This window comes from Oryza glaberrima, chromosome 5, assembly GCF_000147395.1.
Source record: "Oryza glaberrima chromosome 5, OglaRS2, whole genome shotgun sequence".
NCBI classification, from domain to species: Eukaryota; Viridiplantae; Streptophyta; class Magnoliopsida; order Poales; family Poaceae; genus Oryza; species Oryza glaberrima.
This window is the reverse complement of record NC_068330.1, coordinates 17,159,064-17,182,893: the sequence shown is the minus strand read 5'-3', so window position 1 is coordinate 17,182,893 and position 23,830 is coordinate 17,159,064. Positions and strand designations below refer to the sequence as shown.

At 41.0% G+C, this 23,830-nt stretch overlaps 3 protein-coding genes across 4 annotated transcripts; 1 reads left to right on the top strand and 2 right to left on the bottom strand.

Annotated features, from left to right (window-relative positions):
* The first annotated feature begins 6,276 nt into the window (after window positions 1–6,276).
* Window positions 6,277–12,277, top strand: LOC127773561 (nucleoside hydrolase 3-like). Of its 2 annotated transcripts, none has more exons than XM_052299665.1 (11): window positions 6,277–6,772; window positions 7,418–7,600; window positions 7,865–8,254; window positions 8,727–8,912; window positions 9,041–9,325; window positions 9,759–9,881; window positions 10,020–10,217; window positions 10,365–10,600; window positions 10,738–10,915; window positions 11,009–11,314; window positions 11,415–12,277. In XM_052299665.1, exons 1-11 carry the CDS (start codon window positions 6,515–6,517, stop codon window positions 11,727–11,729), a joined length of 2,658 nt encoding a protein of 885 aa, XP_052155625.1. In that variant the 5' UTR covers window positions 6,277–6,514; the 3' UTR covers window positions 11,730–12,277. The 2 variants fall into 2 exon arrangements, with proteins under 2 accessions (XP_052155625.1, XP_052155626.1); XM_052299666.1 differs by having other exon boundaries at window positions 6,699–6,772; window positions 7,210–7,600.
* LOC127773563 (uncharacterized protein At4g15545) lies at window positions 12,275–15,883 on the bottom strand. The gene is made up of 9 exons (XM_052299667.1): window positions 15,259–15,883; window positions 14,844–14,912; window positions 14,679–14,735; window positions 14,456–14,519; window positions 14,259–14,351; window positions 13,951–14,166; window positions 13,250–13,292; window positions 12,707–12,785; window positions 12,275–12,585 (listed from the first exon to the last, which is right to left on the bottom strand). The coding sequence occupies exons 1-9, from the start codon at window positions 15,589–15,591 to the stop codon at window positions 12,493–12,495; spliced, it is 1,047 nt and encodes a 348-aa protein (XP_052155627.1). The 5' UTR covers window positions 15,592–15,883; the 3' UTR covers window positions 12,275–12,492.
* A 1,373-nt stretch (window positions 15,884–17,256) lies between these two features.
* LOC127773641 (autophagy-related protein 18h-like) lies at window positions 17,257–23,480 on the bottom strand. The gene is made up of 9 exons (XM_052299776.1): window positions 22,938–23,480; window positions 21,639–22,100; window positions 21,104–21,538; window positions 20,772–21,017; window positions 19,878–20,690; window positions 19,591–19,763; window positions 18,567–18,670; window positions 17,880–18,482; window positions 17,257–17,797 (listed from the first exon to the last, which is right to left on the bottom strand). Exons 1-9 carry the CDS (start codon window positions 23,109–23,111, stop codon window positions 17,793–17,795), a joined length of 3,015 nt encoding a protein of 1,004 aa, XP_052155736.1. The 5' UTR covers window positions 23,112–23,480; the 3' UTR covers window positions 17,257–17,792.
* Between the last annotated feature and the right edge of the window lie 350 nt (window positions 23,481–23,830).

Sequence of the window (23,830 nt, the reverse complement as noted above, 5' to 3'; positions counted from 1 at the left end):
CCTCCACAATTAATTTCACAGGAAATCGATACCCCTCGTTGTGTACTTTTTCTTAAGATCCCATCACACTAGCTCGTTCGTTTGACTACCGGTGTAACCTTGTAGTCACGCTCCTGCAAAGACCATGTTATCTTTGACATTGGCTCAATCTCTAAACTAAATCTTTTATCACTATTGCACAGCAGGAGATAGAGAACACAGAATTATTGGATAATATTTGCATACTGTGTACGTAACAGAAGCGATCATTGCCCATTTTGATTAAATAACTATTAAATTTTGTGTCAGCTAGATATGTGTACGACAAAAAGTATTAGTAGTAGTGTATTTGATACACCTGGTGGAACTACAATATTACGAGATCACTTTACTTGTTTGATTTTCGGATATGTAAACGATTTTAAATGAGTGTCGTACATATCTTGTTGAGCTTTACAATTTTAATAGTACATATAGAACGTTATGAAGAAAATATACATACGAGTGACACCATTTTTCAGAGACTGATACAACTTAAGGCGATCGTCTCTAAAATTTAATTTTTCATAAGCTTTCGCTCGAGAGTTAAGGCTGCGTTAAAACCAGGGTGTTAGAAACTTTTCCTCCCAGCACAAAAAAGGACAACTCATTAGTACATTATTAATTAAATATTAGCTAAAAACTTAAAAGATGGATTAAAATAATTTTTTAAAGCATCATATATAGACTTTTTGAAAAAAAAGAAACCATTTAACAGTTGGAAAACGTGCATGGAAACAAGAAGAAAATATAAGTTGGGAAAGTGAAAAAAAAACACACAATTAACGTCTCTAGAAATAGGGCCTTTTTAGGCCATCGCCTCTAAAACACAATTTGCATAGACCTTTCTTAAGACAATTACTATATAGAAAAATCAATTCTTAGAGATGGTTTCTTAAGACAACCACATAGGCTATTTTCAGATAGGGATCACCTCTGGAAAATCATTTTCCGGAAGAGGTTAATTTGTAACCATGGTACCCTCGAAATATTGCACTGACGAGATTTTTCATAGTCCACTTGTGCAGTAAAAGAGGATATTTTCAGAAACAGTTTTTTTTTTACAGCAAACCATGTACGCATATTACACCGTCCACGCATCCTTTAATTAGCACACAATTAAGATGATTCTACGAAACCTATCGCAAAATTACTTATTTAAGTCCTTAAGCATGAAGATATAACACTACTCCTGTTTATTTTTATAGGACCATACGTCTTTTGAAGTTTTTAAGACTAAAATGTGATCACTAATTTCTCATAAAAACAACATCGTGTGAAAGTACTTGAATCTAATGATATAAGTTTTGATACATTAAGTGTAGGTTAACTAGTTAACACTTAGTAGTTAGTAACATCTTTCAAGTATGACTTTCTGAAATCGAAATTCGTCAAACAAAAAATGAACGTAGAGCATAATTTAATCGTGGTGGATGAAACCAAACATCCAATTTTCTAGCTTCTCATGCAAATTACTCCCTCCGTAACTTTTTAACAAACGTTTGACCTTTCGTCTTATTCAAAAAAATTATGTAATTATAATTTATTTTATGGTGACTTGATTTATCATCAAATGTTCTTTAAGCATGACATAAGTATTTTTATATTTGCATTGAAATTTTGAATAAGACGAGTGGTCAAATGTTGATTAAAAAGTCAACGGCGTCATACATTAAAATACGGAGGGGGTAATATGTCAACATTGAGCACACACGTGAAACACATGGGAGAGAACCAAGTACAGGGACATGATGGGTACAGTTGTGCCACTTACTTAAAATCTATTAACTTATTAAACGAACAAAAAAAGGAGCCTCCACGTTCGCTCTCACGGTTTAGAAATTCTCATATTAATTGGAGAAAAATAAAAACAGAGTCCATATAAAAATACAATTTAGAAATAGTTGAAATTCGGAATTAAAAAATAAGGAATATTAGAAGAGGAGACTAGAGTCCATATAGAAATACAATTTATAAATAACTAAAATTCGGAATTAAAAAAATAAGGAATATTAGAAGTAGAGCATAGAGTCCATATAAAAATACAATTAGGAAATAATATAAATTCGGAATTAAAAATAAGGAATATTAGAATTAGGGTATAGAGCCCATATAGAAATACAATTAGGAAATAGTAGAAATTCGGAATTAAAAATAAGGAATATTAGAAGTAGAGTATAGACTCCATATAGGAATTTAAAACTAACTAAAATTCGAAATAAACATAATAAAATTAAAAAGTAGAGTTTAGAGTCCGTATAATAATACAATTTACAAATAACTAAAATTCAAAATTAAAAAAACATGGGAAGAAGAGTCTAAAGTCAATATAGGAATACAATTTAGAAGTAACTAAAATTCGAAATTAAAAATTAAAGAATATTGAAAGATGAGTTTAGAGTCCACATAGAAATACAATTAGAAATAATAAAAATTCTGGATTAAAAATAAAAAAATATTAGAAGAACAGCCTAGAGTCTACATAGAAATACGGATAACGAAAATTCGGAATTAAAAATAATATTGAAAGAGTAGTCTAGAGTCCATATAGAAATATAATTTACAAATAACTAAAATTTGATATTAAAAACTATTAATAACTAACACGTATATAAAATACAATACATATATTACACATTAGTAGTTTCGTAAAGTTAGTACAATATTTAAAATTATGTTATCATTTTAATATATTTGAATAATATATTGAGAAAACATATATGCTATTATATGAGAGAAAATATAATGATGCTAGCCACTTAATCTGCGCAGGCCACCATGCTAGTTTAAAATTAAATGTGTAGCATATATATGTAAGTTAGGCATTTAAGAGCTATTTAGTTACTGCCCGAAATTTGTCACACACCAAACTTTAGGCTTGCCATATTTTTTTAGGTTAGCATTTGATTGGATATACCACAATTAAGATACACCACATTTTGTTAGCATACTGTCCTACATGCCATATTCTCATTTGGAAAAAGTTCGAATTACCACCTAAACCATTGTGGTGATCAATAGTACGAATTACCTTCCTCAATTAAAAAACCAGATATTTTTCACCCTTAATTTTTTATAACGAACGAATTACCTCCCTAACAGACTCTAAAACGGTTTTGATCATTCGTGGCGCACATGTGATAGTCCAGTCAGTATAAAAAATACAAAAAGAGTGGGCCCACATGTGGTGATCGAGAGAAGATACCAAACTGATAATTGGGCCCACCATTTTTTATTTTTTTTCATGCTGACTGGACTACCATGTGTGCGCCACGTAGACCGAAAACCGCTCCGAAGTCGACCATGTGTGTGCCGCGTAAGACCAAAACCACTCCGGAATCGACCAAGAGGGTAATTCATCGGTATGAAAAGTTAAGGGTGAAGAATGTCTGGTTTTTAAATTAAGGGGTGTAATTTGTACCGCCACAACATTTAGGAGGTAATTCTGACGTTTTCCTTCTCATTTTGTATTTAAAACTTACCACCCTCGTGGTTAATAAATTGTTGGCCATACTCTCTGTGTCTTGTTAAATTGTGTACGATCGATTAGCAGCTGTGAGATATACAAGTCAGTATGAACTCTATGTGCTTTAGATTTATTTTTCCTGCACGTACTAATGTTTACTTTTTCATTGAGCAATAGATTTTTTTTTCTTAGCTCTGTACCCCTCTTCCAAAATTCAAACTCCCCACCGGCCACCGCCGACGAAACGTCGTCCCTGCTTAATTATATCATTAATTTGAATAGCCATTGACGTCTAAAAAAATAAATAGATCATTAGCGCCTTACTAATCAAGTATTAAATACTAAATTCAAAAAATAGATTTATTTACTTATTGAAAGAACTTTTATATAATTTTTTTGCACAAAACTCCTTATTTATTATCAGTTCGGAAAATATGCTAAAAGATAATTAAGGAGTTGCTGTCTTGCTGAAGCAAACAGCCCATACGAACAGGGCCAGCCGTATGTGCATAATGCACGCGCATGCCTGTGAATTTCCATCCGTTTTCCCGTGACAATAAGTCCCCGTCCGGATCAACCGAAGTCAATGGTGACGCAGACACAGCACAACAGTATCTACGTGCTCGTCCCTGTGCCTAGCTTCATGCCTCCTCGCTAACTTGCACAACACGTGGCTTGGACGCACACCGAAAGCTAGCTAGCTTAGGCTGTGTTATCTCCACCGATTTGTCGGGTCACATATGATATACGGACACACATTTAAAGTATTAAATATAGACTAATAACAAAACAAAATTATATAATCCGCATATAAATTGCGAGATGAATTTATTAAATCTAATTAATCCGTTATTAGCAAATGTTTACTTTAACACCATATTATCAGATTATGGCGCAATTATGCTTAAAAGATTTGTCTTGTAAGTTTGTGTAATTAGTTTTTTTTCTAATATTTAATATTCCATACATGTGTTTAAACGTTCGATATGACGGGGAAAAAAAATTTACCCGTGGATCTAAACATACACCCCCTTAGCTACGTAGCTCTCTCTCACGAAGTCTCACACACACGATTCCCTCCCGTGGCCGGCGCCCAAGCAAGCAATTTCGATCGATGATATAACCATCGGTGGTGTCGCTTCCACCGCGCTGCGCCCACCCGCGCGCGGTCGTACGTGCCTGTTGCTGTAGCTTCAACGACGGGGGGGTGTGGCGGCCTCTGGTGGACAGTGGACTCGCCGTCCGGCCGGAGACGATCGAGGCCACCACCACAACGGAAGGTTTTGGAAAACGACCACGCGGTCCCGAACCCACCAGCCGGGCCGGGCACGCCGGGATGGGCACGATCGAGCCAACCGCCAGCGGTTTCACGTTTATTTCGTTGGTTTAATTACCTGTACAGTAGGGGTAACTATCACTCATGATGTATCCCATATAAACAAGAAATTAATTTTAGGGAAAACAAGAAAATTAATTTATCTGATCGTAAACTCAAGATCTAATGGTCTAATGTGACACATGGAAACAAGAAACCGAGGATTGACTCAAAGAGCTTATCCACGGCTGATTTTTAGATATTAATAATTAGCTAGCTAGCCAAAATAATTGAGCTATCGCCATCAATTTATTACAACGAAAAATAATTCGTGGCAATACATTGTACTATTGCAATGATAATTTTTATGTGAAGAGCACGCGTGAGGAAGAGATATTGGGTTCAAATATCTAATGCTACACATGGAGTGGTGGCAATAGTTATCTATTGCAACGATGTGAAGTGTTGCAATATTTTTTTTTGCCACATCCATTTTATGGCAATATCAAAATTTTTTGCAACTAAATAAAAATCATTGCAATAACCTATTACCACACTATTTATTACCACGGCTAGCAACGATTTTAAAAATGTTGTTATAAGCTTTAACTATTTATAACCCTAGAAACAGGGGCAGAGGTAGAGTATGGGAGGGGTGCCCAGGAACTTGGTCAAGAAAAATTTTTAAGTTATAACTCACATATTTTCATTATGTGTGCACCCCCTTCAATATAAACTTAGGCACACGCATCAATTTACACTTGATCTAAAGTAGAGTAAATTAAGCAAGATGTACCTCCTTCATTTCGTTCTAGCTCCGCCCCTACGTTGAAAGTATATGATTTATAAATAACAAGTGTTTATTAATATTAATATACTCTAGATAAATCTTTTGAGCTAGCTTAGCCAGTTTGTTGATCGAGTGGCTTTTTGATTTGGTACTAGTTCAATTAGACCGATACCCACATCAAGTTAGTGGCTACTCGGTTATTGTATTTTGCAGCAAAGTTTTACATGTCGTGTGACTACATAACTTGAAGGCATTTTTAGAACTAGTTAAATATATATAAATAGTCACACGTGTAGATTATTCTTAGAGAATATTAATCCATCCATACTTTAATATGTTAGCTAGGCAGGCTATGTGATTTGTAAAATGGAAAGTAATATATACTTCGGGCTTGTTAATATTGATAGCATTTCAAACCATATTATTTTTTATAGAATTGCTAAATATGTGCATCCTTTTAGTTTATTGTCAAACTTTAGTAAATACATAAGAAATTCTATTAAAATTTTGCCAAATTACCAAAATTTAGTAAGATTTATTTTGTTCACAATCTAAACAGGTCCTTCTTTCGTTCCAAAATATAAATATTTTTAACTATATATATGGATAATTGTGTGTCTAGATTCATGCATTCAGCTAAGAGTTACTATATTTTAGCGGAGGTACTACGTGTTTATCATCAAATACAGGTGCAGTGTGGATGTGGGCAGCCCGATCGGCTTCATCACTACTTGCCCGATTGGGGAGGCCTCCATCATCCACGCTCGCCTGACGGCTGCTGCCACTGCCAGCCCGCCCCGCCGCCCATTAATGCCCTGCGGCTACCGACCCACAGCGAGGCCGGCCGGCGATCGAAAAAAAGGCGCACCGGCCAGCTAGCTAAGCTCATCCTCCTCTTCCTCCTCCTCCTGCTGCTGCTGTGTGCATGTCTCCCGCGGAGAAGGCGAAGAGGAGAGCCAAGATGTGGAGGACGGCGGCGACGGCGGCCGCCGTGCTGCTCCTGGTGGCGGTGGGCGCCGCGCCCGCTGCCTCCGGCGTGGCGGCCGGCGGCGCGGGCCGCGCCACGGCGGCGGCGGCGGCGGCGAAGCCGAGGAGGATCCTGGTGGACACGGACATGGACACCGACGACCTCTTCGCGCTGCTCTACCTCCTCAAGCAGAACCGCTCCGAGTTCGACGTCAAGGTAATACGTGCGTTAACGCTGATGGCCATCGAGTTGCATACTCCATACGATACTGCCTGCGTCTAGCTAATTTGTTTCATGAATTTTCCCAAAGATACGATCATTTTACCACTAATCATCTTCTTATTGGAGGTAATAATAGACATATGAAGCGTTTAATCACTGTCAAAACAGACGGTCTCTCGCTCCAGATAATTCTGGAGTATACCGTAAAAAATATCCATACATAGCCTTTTTTACATAGGCCTCTGGCTCAATCTCTTGAAAAGACGATGACGATCTCGATCATTTCGATCGTATCTATTATCTCCCCAACTCGGAGTAAATGGTCCATCTCCGGTGGTGATATCGTCGCACGCGTGTGGCTCTCCTCCTCACCTACACTGTCATTTCATCATTAAGTTGGTAAATAATTAATTAATTAAACGTTGACGTAGACAGCACACCCAGCAGAGAGAGACGACCGGCCTTTGACCAGCGCTGCTCCTACATGCATGTTTCAACGCCATTTGTCCACAGGATAAGCCGTCTTGTCGATGCTCTCTGCGTTGCGTTTGTGTGCTGAGTGATCGATCGATCGATGTGATGTGACACGGGCGCTTCTTCTTTGCACGTACACAATGCGCTGCGCGTGCGCGTGCGCAGGCCATCACCATCAACGCCAACGAGTGGAGCGACGCCGGGCACGCCGTCAACCACCTCTACGACCTCCTCCACATGATGGGCCGCGACGACATCCCCGTCGGCGTCGGCGGCGACGGCGGCGTCTCCGACTCCGGCGCCCTCCGGGGCCCCGACGTCGGCGGCTACCTCCCACTCATCGATCAGGTACTACAAAGCTCATAGTAGTACTGTGTGTTGCTGTGTGTCACTTACCTCTGATAGGCCGTAGAGTTCTAGCCCGTCAGAGTTGACTATCATTGTGACGGTTCTCTACCCGTCAAATGTGACTCATCCTCACCAGTGATCATTAGTTTGTAACCAAGCTTAAACCCGTTAAAGATAAGGGTTTAGGACCGTAACAGGTGACCTAGTTCGGTGTAGTGTGTCCAAGAAAGCTGCAGATCGATGCCAGCGATGTGTATACTGCAGGGCACGTCGACGGCCGGCGGCTGCAGGTACAGGCAGGCGGTCCCGGCGGGGCGCGGCGGGCGGCTGGACGTCGACACGAACTCCGGCGTGAGGAGGGGGTTCCTGCCGCAGGGGCGGCGGCGGTACAGGCCGGTGACGCAGCCGACGGCGCAGCGGGTGATGGCCGACACGGTGTCGGGGGGGCCCACCACCGTGCTCCTCTTCGGGGCGCACACCAACCTGGCGCTCCTGCTCATGGCGCACCCGCGCCTGGCTCGGAACATCGACCGCGTCTACGTCTCCGGCGGCGCCGTCAGGGCGGCGGACCCCGCCGGCAACCTGTTCACCGCCTTCGCCACCAACCCGTTCGCCGAGTTCAACATCTTTGGAGACCCCTTCGCTGCTTATCAGGTATTCAGGTCACCTTAATTGTATTTGCAATAATAATGTAGTATCAACTGTTCGCTGCCTCTAGCAGCAATAATATAGGTGTAAACTGTTTCTTTCCCATGGTTAATTTTAATTTTGCTGCATATGATCCAGCAATTATCTCGTGATTTATTGCATTCAACAATGTGGTTAATAAGCTACGACAGGTAGAGGCGACCAAAGATAATTTATGAGTAAACTTTTGTATTAGTATTATTACAGTTTAAAAGTAAGGCTGGAAAATAGATCACGATGAAAAACCATAAAATCAACTCTGAAATTCAAATTTTAGTTGTAGGCTGTAGATGATAAGTCAACAAGCAGACGATGAAATGCATGAACTTTAGCTACTTCAGTGCATGTCTTGACTTCACTGATTATATCAATCGAAAAAAAAAAGACTTAACTGATTATATTGAGTAATAGTGCCGACTCTACGTTTCTATATCTTCAGGTCATACATTCCGGGATTCCAATCACGATGATTCCTCTTGATGCGACCAACACAATTTCGGTCACCGAGGAATTCGTTTCTGAATTCCAACAGCATCAGCAAACTTACGAGGCACAGTACTGTTTCCAGTCACTTGATAAGGTCTTGATGAGGCTGAGGGGACGATCCAACGGCCATGGCAACACGGCAAGTCCAAAGCTCAAATCTCCCTTTTCTTTCACAATTGTAAAAAAAAACAACACAACTTTTATTTGGTACCGAAATTTCGCCTAAAAAAAAGTCCCAATTTCTCATGGTGTTCTTTCATTACTCAGAGCTACTACATGTGGGATTCCTTTGCTGCTGGTGTGGCTCTCTCTAGCATGCGCAATGGCGAGGTTGATGGTGAAAATGAATTTTCTGAGCTTGAATATATGAACATTACAGTGATAACTTCGAACAAACCGTATGGTAAACGTGACGGCTCGAACCCCTTTTTCGATGGCCGTGCTACTCCTAAACTTGGCCTGAAAGAGGGTGGAGTTCACAGTGGCCATGTTCAGACTGGAATAAGAGATAGCTTCTGCCTGGTACCGGGAAGCAACAGAGGGAGATGCGAGGTAATGTGCATGTGTTATTGAATGAAAAAAAAATCATACTTTTCGAGTTGTTGTAACAATGTATATATTGATATTGATCTTATATCCATTTAGTTCACTGAGAATTTGAAAGTGAGGAAGTTAAAATTTCCTGTTGCGAACATCTCCATCGCTATGTTGTTGATTGAAAAATGTTGTTATACTTTTGGAGTGTTCTTTAACAATGTAGATATGCTTATTAGAAAAAAAAAAGTATTTATGGATATTGTTCTTATATCCATTTAGTTCACTGATAATTAGAAAGTGAGCAAGTTAAAATTTCCTGTTCTGAACATCTCCATCGCTGATCTCCCAGTTGCTATGATATGATCTCACATTTTTAATACTCAACATGCAAAATTCTGTCTATGCATGAGACAAGATACATTTTGATATTTTTCTGAAATCCTCTTAGGATGGATACACTAGAGAAGTGTCTGGTCCAGAAGGAGTTCGGGTTCGTGTTGCAACAAGAGCAAAGCCTAACACGGATAAAAATAGTTCACTAGAAAAGGAATTTTCCAAGAGCTTCTTAGAGGTAAGCATGCATGTCATTCCTTGCTCATCTTTGAGAAGGTTGAATTCTTATTTTTAGGGAATGACAAGGTTATGACATGAATATTTTCATTGTTTTGTCTAATAAAGTTACTGTTATTGACGAAATTGCTTCCTGCAGGTCTTAAATCGTCCCGAACAAACTGGGCTTTTCAACATCAATACGCAGTTCCCATATTATAGAGAAGTTCTTTACAAGCCGGTTTTCAGAAATGTGAGCAGGGGGAAGCCAGTCATTTTTGACATGGACATGAGCCCTGGAGATTTTGTTTCCCTAATATACCTCTTGAAGACACCAATAGAAGTAATAGATCTAAAGGTAAGGAAACAAAAAAATGTATGGCAAATGAATTAAGTGAACAAAATCATGTTGTCATTTCTCATATGTACAACAATGGATTAGCATTTGTTTTGAATCATTGTTGACAACATCAAGCAAAACTCACTGTCTTAAAAATTGTTTTAGGCTGTTTTGGTCAATGGCAATGGCTGGGCAAATATTGCGAGCATCGATATCGTTTACGACATTCTACATATGATGGGCCGCGACGACATTCCAGTAGGCCTAGGCAATACCACTGCATTGGGAATTCCAACCCTTGGCTGCAACAATTCTTATGCTATCCCCCATGGAAGTGGTGGTTTTATTGATTCAGATACACTGTATGGACTAGCCAGGTCACTGCCAAGAAGTCCTAGAAGGTAACCTTCTGCTTCTGCAGCATGCTCTGAATATATAGTCCACACTAATCTGTGGGTACAGTAAAGGAACTCTCTCATAGGAATAATTAATTGAAGATTGTCCTAAAATTTTTTTACATTGTTAATTACACGATCAGATATGCTCCTGAAAGTTTAGATCACCCAGAAGATCGGCAGCCTTTGGCTCTTGAAGTTTGGCAATCTGTCAGGAAGCAGCTTGATCCAGGCGAAAAGATCACTGTTCTTACTAATGGACCTCTCACCAATATGGCCAACATTTCACTCTCTGACAGGGATGCAAGTTCTGTAATAGAGGTCAATTAGTTCTCGATCTTCCAAAATAAGTTTTAGTTTGTGATGAGTTCATCAGTGGTCGTCAATCTCAATAAACAACCTTTTCCAATGCAGAGAGTCTATGTTGTTGGTGGACTCATCAAAGATGGAGGCGATGAGAATGGAAATTTGTTCACGGTTCCATCAAACAAACATGCAGAGTTTAACATATTTCTTGATCCACTAGCTGCAAAAACAGTCCTGGAATCTGATCTGAAAATCGCACTCATTCCTCTTACGGCGCAACGAAAGGCTGCATCATTTCGGGCTGTCCTTGCGGCTTTGGAAGACATCCAGCATACCCATGAATCAAAATTTGTCCATGAATTGTTGTCGTTGCTGCAAGAACTTCAGATCAAACAGAAGCTGTATCATCATTTGGTAATTGACTAGTGACTACAATCCATCTCTATCTTATTTTTTTCTCACTTTGATACCGTTTTGTCACATAACTTCTTTGTGTAAATTTTCATGATATCAGGACATATTTCTGGGAGAAATTCTTGGAGCAGTTTACATGGTTGAAGGATCAGGACTGAAACCTTCAGTGGAACTCAAGCCAGTAAGTGTTATTGCCAACACAAACAAAAGCACGGACGGGCAGATTGTCATCAGCAAGAATAGTGCAAAGCTGGTAAGGGTATTGAGCGATTTCGATGGTGAAATATATAGCAAACAATTGGCAAATTCTTTAGCAAACAAGAGACAGTCTGCCGTTATTGGGAGTTTTGAAGAACAAAAGGCAATTTGGAGCAGGCCGGTAAATAGTTCAGGGAATGTAAAAAAACAAAAGTGAACTTTTGTAGTAGCATTAGCGTGCTAAAAAAATATATTAAAGATTACATAGCACAGGTAATAAGAAAGCTGACATGATAATGCTTGAAGTGGCTGAAGAACGGGTGTCACTGGGTGCTGAAGAATCGCTCCATGAGTCGCGAAGTAACCTGGAGAATTAATCATTTATCTTTTTTCTTTTGATTACACAAAAAGGAAAATTATGTTTCTTTCTGAATTTTGTACCGTAGTTGAGCATTGATGTGACCAGCAAATCTGGGACACGTTTTTCAGTTTGTGCTCTGAACCACTGAATCATTCAAGCAGTATAAATAATTACAGTCTGAAATTATTTACCTCTGCGGCAAATCAAGCCGTTTTTACCGAAAGAATATTCAATAGAGCTACACTTGTATGAAAGGGCACTGGTGCTATTTAATTTATCTTCTTCAAAGTGGTTTGATTGACTGATACATGCGAGGAAAGTTTGCTCTTGTTTTCAACTGCATTTTATCTGTGGGTATTAGAAACATTTTGAATTTAATAAAAAGAAAAACACATTGGCTCTTATTCCAATTTTTTTCATTTGTATTACATATATAACCATACCTTACAGATTCTACATTAACATCAAGAATAAATTTTAAAAACTATACACCAGAAATCTGAAATTAGTAGCCACTGAAATACAAAAAGTACCAAACGTATTTTTCTCATAATTCCTGTAAAAAAACCTGGACCGCTTTTAATTACAAGAAATGTTCCAGTTTTGACTTTTCAGGATTCTAGTGAATATTGCGAGTAATTAGGCCCTCAAAGATGGTGTATAGGTCCTTGTTATCTGGACCGAATATTTCGTCAGCCTTCCTTAGTGTATCCTGTAAGCATCACAGAAGCTTCAATAAGCGCCAAAAGAGAAGAAAAACCTAGGGCAAAAAGGGAGATACAGATTCACATATAGTAGAACATACAGTAAGTGCAGTTTCTATAGTTTTATACCTCTCTGGTCTGTTTGTGTGAGTTCAACTCCTTTACATTGGCTAGAAATGCACTGAACTGCTCATAAGACAAACGGTTTCTGCATGCACACAAAAATTTAAGTCAAAAGGAATGTGGAGGTTAACTGTGCACCATGACGGTTTCTGCATGCACACAAAAATTTAAGTCAAAAGGAATGTGGAGGTTAACTGTGCACCATGACTATTGCAATAAAAGGTTGCTTTTCTGGTGGTTAAGCAACAAGACAGCCATAATTTTTTTTTTGCAATTTATGAAAAAAGGATCTTCAGGGACCGGGGTTAATACAATTCCTATAGCGCAATATTGTGTGGTTCTTCAAGTACATTATAATGTCAAGCTTTTTGGGAAAAAAAAAACGCAACAGGGCAGACCTTAAGCAACTTTACAAGTGGACTAGGAGAAGGTAGGGAATTACAATAACTCCTAAGCAAATGTTCCATCCTTTTCTAAAGGAAAGTTACACAACATAAAGGGCACAGCTAGAGGTACTCTCCAAAGTCATGTTCATCTAAAACCACATACCTGACTTGACGGAAGAACTCTTTTCCATCAACTCGTGTTCGTCCTGGAAAACAAACGCGCAAACAATAAACATAGAGAACTACTGAATTCATGGAAATGATCAGCATGCTCAGTCAGAAATCAAACCCTAAGCTACACTGGAGACTGGTACCAGTCTATTTGACCAATTAATCCTTTTCATTTGTCCTAAAATGCTGGTGCTTCAAGCAGATTATCTATTTCAGCTCTCTACTATCAGTGCAACAGAATAGATGGTTAATGGAGTTTGCTAGTTCTTCACAAAGGTAGACTGACTGTTTGGAATCTAGATTGCATTTTGACATTCATTAATTCATAAAAAGATATTATCGATAATTTTTGCATGCAAATACTCAAGAGACTTGATAGAAGCCTTTATCGCATATGGATGGTCATTGAATCATATGACCAGGCAATTTGTTAGGTTTCCTCCTTTTATATATATTATAAGTTCTAAATTACGAAAACACAGAACTCTATTAGCAGAATACTAGCCAATTTTCAGTGGTATATTTTGATTGAGTCAGCTTTTTGTCCTTGAAGAATCTCAGCCTCACTAATTTACTCACAAAATTTATATTAATACATCCTACATATGAAGGTTCCTTATTTCACACAAAAGTATTAGCAAATTACAATGCAAACAAGAACATAGATATTTAGTTCGAGCTAGCACAGCTAACCTGTGTGACTTGCTGCATCAAATGGAGATGTCACTGAACTATGACCAGAATAGGCCGAGGACCTGTCATCAAACAAATTCCTTGATGTAATTGAAATTGAATGCCGCCTTGGAGGTGATATTGACGCGAAACTCCTTGGAGGTGAGTCTGGGGGAGTAACCCTTGGTGTACTGTTGTACGATGGCAAAAATACATGTGGACGGGGTGGCCTGGGTACTGCAAGTATAAAAAGGTGCTTTATGTCAATTATCACCAAAAGGAGTTGCACATTGAACAACGTGAATCAACTGAGATGGAATGGAATGTACCATCTGGCTCAACATGACTACTTTCCTCTGAGACTGAACTTGCGGTTTCTGATAATTGTGACGATTTGGAAACTGGAAATGCAGAATCTTCATCTGATAGAAACAGACTGTCAAGGTTACTCTAGTGGTTACATATGGCACAATGCAAATCGATGCAATTAGCAACCACCAAATTCCTCCCAAAATATTTGGAGTACCTCCAACAGATGTTGCAGAGGAGAAATTTGAAGTTTCGCTGACCCTTGCCTTAGGAGTAGTGTTCTGCAGCAAAGTATTTTTAACAAGAAAAATCACTTCCAATCAAAAAGAATTACAAATAAAATTAGGACAAAAGTTCCAAATTCCAATGCTCTAGTCACTGTTGGGTTCTTGAAGTAAATACAACACAAACATGCAAACGCAGAGTCGTGGACAACTTACAGCAGGATCTTCATCTTCCTGGAGTGACTGCATAAGCGTCTTCTTGAACACTTCCAACTGGACAGCAAAGAGAAAAACAGATGGCAAAAACATACTTTGAGCAAACATTCTGAGTCACCACACATCGCAGAAAATTCAAATGAGCAATAAAATACGTCCAATTACCTTGGCAACATCTCTGTTCAGCCTCCTGACGGTGTTTGACAGCAATGAGTTATCCCTCTGCAGTGCCTCCTGCATATCCACCATCCACAAGACCACAACAGGAACACACATTAACATCAAAATTATGCTAACGTGCACTGAACATATAACTCAACACAAGATTGATGCAATTATACTAGAGACAACAAGCGATGTGTCACATTTTTGAAGAAATGGTACTCAATTATCATTAGCGATAAATCAAATCGCCTGAAATTAGAGTACTACTATGCGCGTGTTAACGATTCGGGACGCGTGACAGCATCGCCGACAAATGGATTGGACCCCATGTGTCAGTCAACGTAATTATCTCGGTTGAAACGAGCAGCTCAGGCCACACTAGTGACTTTGACTCCGGTAGCTAAGTGAGTTTTACCTTCTCCTCCTCGGCGCGGCGGAGGCGTCCGGTGGCCACCGCGAGCGCGGCGTCGAGCTGCTCGACGCGCTCGCGGAGGTCCTCCGCCGCGGCGTCGCGCTCGGCGAGCTGCGCGCGGAGCCGCGCGCCCTCGGCCTCGAGCCGCCCGAGGCGCGACGCCAGCGCGATGGAGGTGATCTTCCGCGCCACGTCCAGCTGCTCGAACGGGTCCTCCGGCAGCACCGCCATCACCTCCGCGGTCAGCCCGAACTCCGCCGCCGCCACCATCGCCGCCGGCGCTGGTGCCGCCGTCACCTCCTCCTCCTCCTCCTCCACCACTTCCCCCTCCATCATCGCAGCCCGCGCACGCTCTCCTCTCCTCGAGTCCTCCTGTCTTTCTTCTGGTTATCCGCTATCCGCCACGGGGGGGATTAGCGCGGGTTTTGTGTGGTGGTGAGGTGGGGAGGGCTTCCTCCCTCGTCGCTCTCGGCGCACGCGCTGTGCTGTGCAGCGCGAGCGCGCGGAAGGGGATGCGGACCCGTACGTGTTCCTCCCGGATGAGGCCTCGCGTCGAGTCGCCTCGGCGTGTGGCTAGGCTTGATCGCGCCTCGCAAGGCAGCAGCAGAGGCATATGTGTGTGGATCTGGGCGGCGCGAGGCTCCGTCTTTCCGGGCCGGGAACACTGAACAGGCGAGGAAACTGGGATTATGCAGTGCACCAACAGCATGCCGCCGTATGGCCTCCTTTTTTTTTTTTAATGCTTCTGCTTATCTTAAAATTAATTTTTAACCTTAAATTTAGAGTTAGATTTTATAGTTTTTTCCATCGAAGTTTTTTTTTTCCTTTGCATTTGGATCGCCAAAAACACGTATATAAAAGTTTTATTCACAAATTACTTCTCGTTTGCAAATATAGTTTGGCTTATTCCGCGAATAAGTGAAACGATGGCTCCGATAGTTTGTCATCTCTATTGGTTGCCTACGCTTGATATATACTCTCTCCGTCCCAAAATAAACCAACATTGTAATAGAATATAGCACATCCTAATACAATGAATTTGATCATACCATATATTTACATTCGTTGTATTAAGATGCGTTTACAAGAATGGCTTATTTTGGGACGGAACGAGTACTTCCTATATATTCCATAAAAACAAATATAGTACAGCACATCCTACTACTATAAAATCTAATTAGGAATAAAAAGCAAACATGTATGTATGTGATATAAGACAAAATAGTAGCATGTATTATATCCCATGATGGTTTTTTTTTTAGAATAGAGGAGGTAAACCTTCAACGATTTTATAAGTGATATATAAAAAGTAAAATAAAATAATTTGTGGAAAGAAACTTTTACATATATGTGCAATATGCTTAGCGACTTAAAAGCTAGTATTAAAAAGAAACTATGTTGAAAATATATTAAAACTAACTTTAAATTAAAATTTGATAGTGGTTTATAAGTCATTGGGTAAGTGATGAGGTTTTATCTTTCCTAGGGCGGCTGTTTAGTTTAACTAGTTTGATTAGGTGGAGTGCATTAGTAAAATCTCACGTTCCAAACATGCCTAACTCTCAATTACGAGTGTTCTCGGAACTCTAAACTGATGTCCCCTTGGAAAAAAAAAATGGTGAGTAATCCCCTGGTGTTATTTTCCCATTTGTACGCGTTAATAGTGTTGATCAAACCTTAGCAAACAAAAAAACGCACATCTGTAGTACTCCAGTAGCAGTAGTAGCATTGATTTTTAGCGTACGTTGGTACAGTACCATCTTTTTTTCAGATATTGGTACAATATCCAATCGCTTTTTCAGTGTGTAGTACGTTGGTAGTACCATCCGCTTAGTAGCATTGATTCAGTGAATCAGTGTACGTTGGTAGTACCCTCCTTCAGATGTTGGTACCTGGTACAATATCCAAACACTGAATGCACTTTGATAGTACCATCAAACGTTCTTCAGTCAATACCACAGGCACGCAAATCGATGGGAGAAGCAAGGGAAACAATTAACATTTCTTCGTAAACGGAAATTCTTTACTGAATGTTTATACAGTTATGTCACATTAATCCTTGCTAGATTTTCTTTTTCCTTAATGAAACAGAAAAGACTGTACAAATAAACAAGGAACATTAACAGGCCTTGGCAGGAAGCAGTCAACAAATATGGCTGCCAAGGTCGTTGGACCGTCCAATGTTCCAGAGATGTATTTCACAAAACAAATGGTCTTTTACAGTATGTACAAAGCAACGGAAAAGGGGCAGTGTTGCGGCAGGCAGCAGCAACTTCTCGACAACACCAAGCTCCCCTTAACGTGGATCCGTGGATTAGTTAATGGCCCGGAAGGATCTTGATCTCAATTCCTGAGTAAAACTTCTCACAAATGGATATCGAGCACAAGCTTCACCTTTCTAATATGTACCAAATAGTAGATTATCATCTCAGCACCAATTTATTCCACGAAAGCCTAATGGAAATCCACCAGTTTCTAGGTAATATCACGGGCACTGTTTTCCATTCTCTATGTAAAAGCAGAGTATATTATTAGGTTCAACCTGCCACCAGAAAGAAGAGAGATAGGTCAGCACAACGCAAAAATATGCAACGCCCTCATAGAACCTGCATCACAGACAGTACCTTCTTCGCTGAAGGCAAAAACAGCCCCAAGCATGTCATCGTTATCCCCATCTTCCTCAGGCTTCTCTCTCTCGCAGTGGCTGCTGCTGCTGTCAGCATCAGTAACAGCTTCAGTTAACTCACGGCAGTCATCGAGTTCTGATATTTTACAATAGCCCTCTTGGAAATACTGGGTAAACTCCACTGAGTTGTGAGAATCAGATGCTTCATTCTGTCCAGAATTGATGCTCGTGAGACACCCATTTGAGATGTCAGTCATTGTACCATTGCTTACTGAAGAATTGTTGGTTATCTGAGGCCTGCATGATACATTACTTGCAGGTGATGGTAATCCATCATCAAGAGATCCATCCAAGAGGGAGTAGCTGCTCAATGGTCTGATGGTTGAAGGTAAAGTGTCCACTGTTGTGACTGATGTGGTTGCTCCAGTTGCTGTTGAAACATGGTTCATGCTCTCATTATCTACATTGTGAAGGGCAGTAAAATTTGCCACTTTAGGAGATTGAACAGAATTGCATTTTTCCATTGGTTGTAAATCATTAGTGATAGGTTCCAACAATAACTGCCCCTCTAAACCATTCATGTTCTGCATTTTCCTCATATCTGCAAAAGAAAGGCTTTTCAATTAACAATGACACATAACTGGGATGAAGTATTACAAATGACATCATACGCTCATATGCTTACCACTGTAAAATCCAGATATAGGGAACCCTGCCTTGGATCCATGAGCACCATTATCCTTGTCGATGTATGTCAATGCATTCTGAAACCGTCCTATTGCAAGATTCCTGCATCTTTGAATATTGTTAACTTCGCATTTGAATGAAGTCACATTAAAAATCATAATTAGACATGCATTGGTTCATTTGCACTAAAAGAAAACTATCAAAATATTGGACAGCTCAATTCTAAAATAATCAAGTATAGGCACTAGCATCTGCTACTTCAAAAAAACATGTAATAACACCGATGTATATGGTACCAAACTACCAAACCAAGGTTAAAAAAGGCTCAATTAATTGCAATACTACTAGCTAGTATCAAACCACCTTCTATTTTACTTCTACACACAAATGACAATTAATTGGAATCTTAAAATTATGTGATACTGAAATTCTCTCGTTTTCAAAAATTTTATACATTCACATTGCCCGCAAGAAGTCTATCCATTTCCTACCAGAAGTTTATTACAATATACGCAATCCCCAGATAGATCCACTCTCGCATTATTTCGGCAACTACTTAGGATCATGTAAATCTGTTCCCTCAAAACAACTCACAAGAATGACAACTTTTCAACATGTAGCAGCCACCATAATGTGGCCAAAAAGAAATCTTTGCCAGAAAGTGTGGCAAATCCAGACTAGATTTAGCCAAGTCTGCATAACAATCATCAACCTTAGTCCATATACTTTTTGAAATTTGACATTTGCAGAATTAGTCCATGCACACCATGCACCTGAGACAATGATGGTACCCAAACTATAAAATACACATTAGACCATCCAGATTCAGAAACCTGTCTGTTACTGCCAGTGTTCAGTTAAACCAGTCCAGAATGGGAAATGCCATATAATTTAGATTTTAAGCTGACTTAACCAGCTTCTGTTTTGGGGAAAATATTATCTAAAATGAATGACATTGAAAGCATATCTTTACTACAGATAAAAGAAACAAAAATTTACCAGCCAAAATTTGCTGACATTACCTGTCACTGAAGTTCTGTTCAGAATAGTGGAACTGCTTGAATACAGGGAGCAATTCCCTCCTCCGAAGTTCAACCTCATGCAGAGGCAGCTTCTCAATCTCAATCTCTCCCCCACTAGAGCTAAGAGATTCCCCTGATTTTGCAGGTGGTTGATCTATCACATAGAAGAAAATCTACACAAACATGAAAACAATATTCAATATTCATTGCACACAACTGAGCACAACGTTATCTCAAAAAAGAAGAAGAAAGAAGCTGAGCACAATGTTGAGACAAGGAGGCACAACCTTTGATTTCTGCCAAATGGGAATCCTCCATGAACTTATCTGTACCTCTGCATTTGAGAGGTACCAACTTGATCTTTCTCGAGATCTCATCATCTCTTTCCCAGAAATACCATCTGATGGAACGGAATCTGAATGCTCACTATCACAGTCAGAAGCATCCATTGCCATCATACTATTTCGTTGATTATGGAAGACTATGTTTGCAATGTTTTCGTCCCTTTCTGGCCAGTTTGTCCTACGGCATACATCCCACCACTGAGTCGGTTCAGCAGTAACATGCAACTCATCATCTTGGATCTGCAAGGAACCAGGCCCAACTATTGGACTGCTATCAGAGAATTCAGAACCTGAAGGCAGTAGTTCATGTTGAATAACATGGCCAGATGGTGAATACACCAATAGATGCTCCATGGCATTAGCCTTTGATGGAACTGGCAATGAACCTTCATAGTTGGAATTGTGGAAAACAGCAGTAACAGCGCCAGATGGTACAGATAGTTTCCCACTTGCAGAAGCAGCCACATTACTAACAGTATTTAGCCAACCAGAAGAACTGTTTTTTATCCTACTGACTACAGAATTAGTTACAGTTGAAGGAGCTGGATGAAGCTGATGATCCATAAGGAATGATGGCTTTGACCACCATGGCCTTGACTGACATGGGGCAAGGGGTAGCCCATCACTGTGAGAATTCTGTGGCAGCAGACTTGCATCACCGCCAAAAGGAGACAATGTAAAAATATGGCAAGTACCTCGGGATGAAACAATAGATATCCACTGGCTAAAATGGCTAAAAGAGATATCCTGGATGACCTGCAAGCAGATGCAATATAATCAGAAACAAATCCCAAGATAACAAGTTTAAATTGAACTTTTATTTTCTTTTGAACATACAGCTGCTGTCATGCCACGATACAGTTTGTAAAGGTGGACATGAGATGCTGTCCAATCATAGCGTATAGAGCCTGAGCTGTTAGCTATTACGGTTGGCATGATCCTGAAAACATTTATGTTATGGCCATGAACGGAGGCTGTGACCAACAGAGTTCCACTAGGGTCAAAACAAAGAGCAGATATGGGACTTGTGTGAGCCCTAAACTGAGATATGATTTCTTTCGAGATAAAATCCTTGATGACAACCTGCAAGAGTTCAAGAAGATTACACTATTAGGAAACAGAAATGTGAGCATGTGACAAAGTGAAGGCTTGCTCAAGCCTCAACTAACCATTCCTGCATTGTCAGCTTCCAGCGGATGCACGCTAGAGGGAAGTTTGCCAGATCTTCTGCCAGGACTTGATGACAAGGGGGAGCCAGAACCATCTGGCAGAAGTTCTTGGCAGTACTTTGACAGTGTCTTGTATCCCATATCACCAAGATTAATAATACCAGCAGCTATCTGCTTACTTGATTCCATTGCATACCGAGCAACTAAACTTCCACTACTAGGGGAGGTAGATGGGCTAACTCCTGGAGATGGTGTAAGGTTCTGTGGACTTAGACGGCCTGTGCTTGATAATAAAGGGCTATTGGAAGCATAAGCTAACCACCTTGGGCCAACAGCCATTGGGCCATACCCAATATTTATCCCAGGTGCCCCTTGCAAAGGATATGTCAAGACACTGAACTTATTCTCAAGGGTCACAGCATCAAAGCAGTATACCTGGAATGTAGTTAAAACATATAAGTACACCGAAGTAAATTAAAAGCATGTACTCCTCCATGTCATTTAACAATAAATAAGAGCACCAAGAGAAACTTACTTGTGCTGCAAGAGCTACAGCTACAATCCGGGGGCTGCAGCGAACTATATATACGGCAGACCGAAATCTCAGAACATGTACATATGAGTGAGACTTCAAAGAGTAGAAGCGAACAACTGTTGGAGTAGAAATGCAATTTCCATTTGGAGTTTCACTGCTATTATCTCTGATCAGTGCACTTAAGCGACCACCTTGAACCATACCCGACCCATTTGTCTCATCACCGGCAACAACCAGAAGCATGGGATGTGATGTTCTGAATCCTTCAGTACCATCAGAGTAAACTGGTGTGGATTGCATTTGTAAAAATGTAACTGGACCATCACGTTTTGAGACCAATTCGCAAACATTTGCAGCATCCTCAACATCAAGCACTTGGAACCCATTTGAATAACCAACAAGCAAAACATGCTTGAAAGATGATGGATGAAGCTCTAATTTATCAAATCCAGCCCACAATACCTGTTTATATAATGAAGCATCAAGACTACGGTTATGTTCAAATTTGCATAATATACTAGAGCTACATGTACACATTGGTTTAAAGAACAGAAGTAAATAGTTAGTGAAAATTAAATTGGTTGCACAAACAATACCACTAACCGGTCAACAGAAAAAAGAAAATGCTCTTCTGATGAATACATTCCAAAATGGAAGCATAGCACACGGAAAACTAAATTGGTCTATTTACTAAATGGAAGCATAGCACAATGAAAACTGAACCAAAATAACAAAAGCACTATTTACTAATTGGTCTCAAAAACACACATCAGAAAAGTATGATGTAATAAAGCAGAAAGTCAGCTTCCAGGCTCCCAACAAAGTTGAGATATAGTTACAATAGTGAAACCGTGGCAAAGAAAGAAAATTTTGAGTTATGGAACAGACCAATTGTTTTTTGGTTCTTGCTTTACTTGAAAAATATTGTTTTGCCCACCATGTAGATAACTAGAATTTCAACCATTGTTGAATTGGATAAGAGTACCCATTCAACTCCCGCATGTTGTAGATTTACCAATTCTGTATATCCATTTTAGCTTTATGGTAGTCAACTGGCCTCCTCCAAATGTACTACTTGCGCACAGAATTTTGAATCTACAAGAACATAAGATCTACCACGCGGGACTAAATCACAACGTACTACCGCAAAATGCCGTGATTGAAGTCCACGATTGCAACCATATTACATCAGGACTAAACTTAGCTACTCCCACAGCTAGCTTCAATAGTGAGAAAACCAACATATATTTGAATAGTTGGGAGGGGCGGGGAGGGCAGTAGCGTGTGGGAGGAGCGGACCTGGTCCTTCTCGTCCTCGGCCTGGGGGGCGATGGAGGCGGCGACGGAGGCGCCGGCCGAGCGCACCGTGGACGCGACGGAGCCGGCGTTGGACGACACCGTCTTGAGGCACGACGAGATGATCCTCAGCGAGCTCGGCAGCAGCCCGTTCCTCCCGCCCTTCCCGCGCCTCATCCCTCCTCCTCCCCACTCCTCCCCCAGCACGAGCACCGCCGCCCCCTCCCCAAACTCCGGAACCGCCCCTCCTCCTCCTCCTCCACCTACAACCCCCGGCCCCCGCCCCGCCCGCCGCCCATCCGCGATCGCCGCCTCCGGCGCCGGCGAAGCCCAATACCATCCGAGTGGCCCTGCTCCCCCTCCGATCCCCCGCCGCCGCCGCCGCGATCCGCCAAGTCAGCTCGCCACCATCTCCCTCCTCCTCCTCCTCCTCCTCTTCCTCCTCCGACTCCGACCAGAACCAACAACTCCTTGGCTTCTCCCTTTTCCTCTCTCTCTCTCTCTCTCTCTCTCTCTCCCCTCCTCGCTGTTGCTTTCGTGTGCCTATCTCCCTCTCCCTCCTACCCCGCCTCCTTTAAATAATCCCAAGAAATCTCCCCCCCCCCCCCCCCCCCCCGTTTGCCTCTCCGCCTCCCCGCAACGCGTCCCCGAGCAATCACCCCTCCTCACCCACTTCCACCCCGACCCCACCTCACAATCCCTCCTCACTCCTCTCCCCATGTACGCGTGGCCGGGGTGCGCGTGGCCAAGATGAGGGGGTTGCGGGAGGAGGGGAGCTTGCACGCAAGGGGAATATGAGGGGATCGATAGATCCCTTCGCCCCCGCCGCTGCCGCTGCGGTTGCGGCTATCTATATCCATTTTTTCTCGCGCGATGGGTTGGTTTTTTTTTCTTCT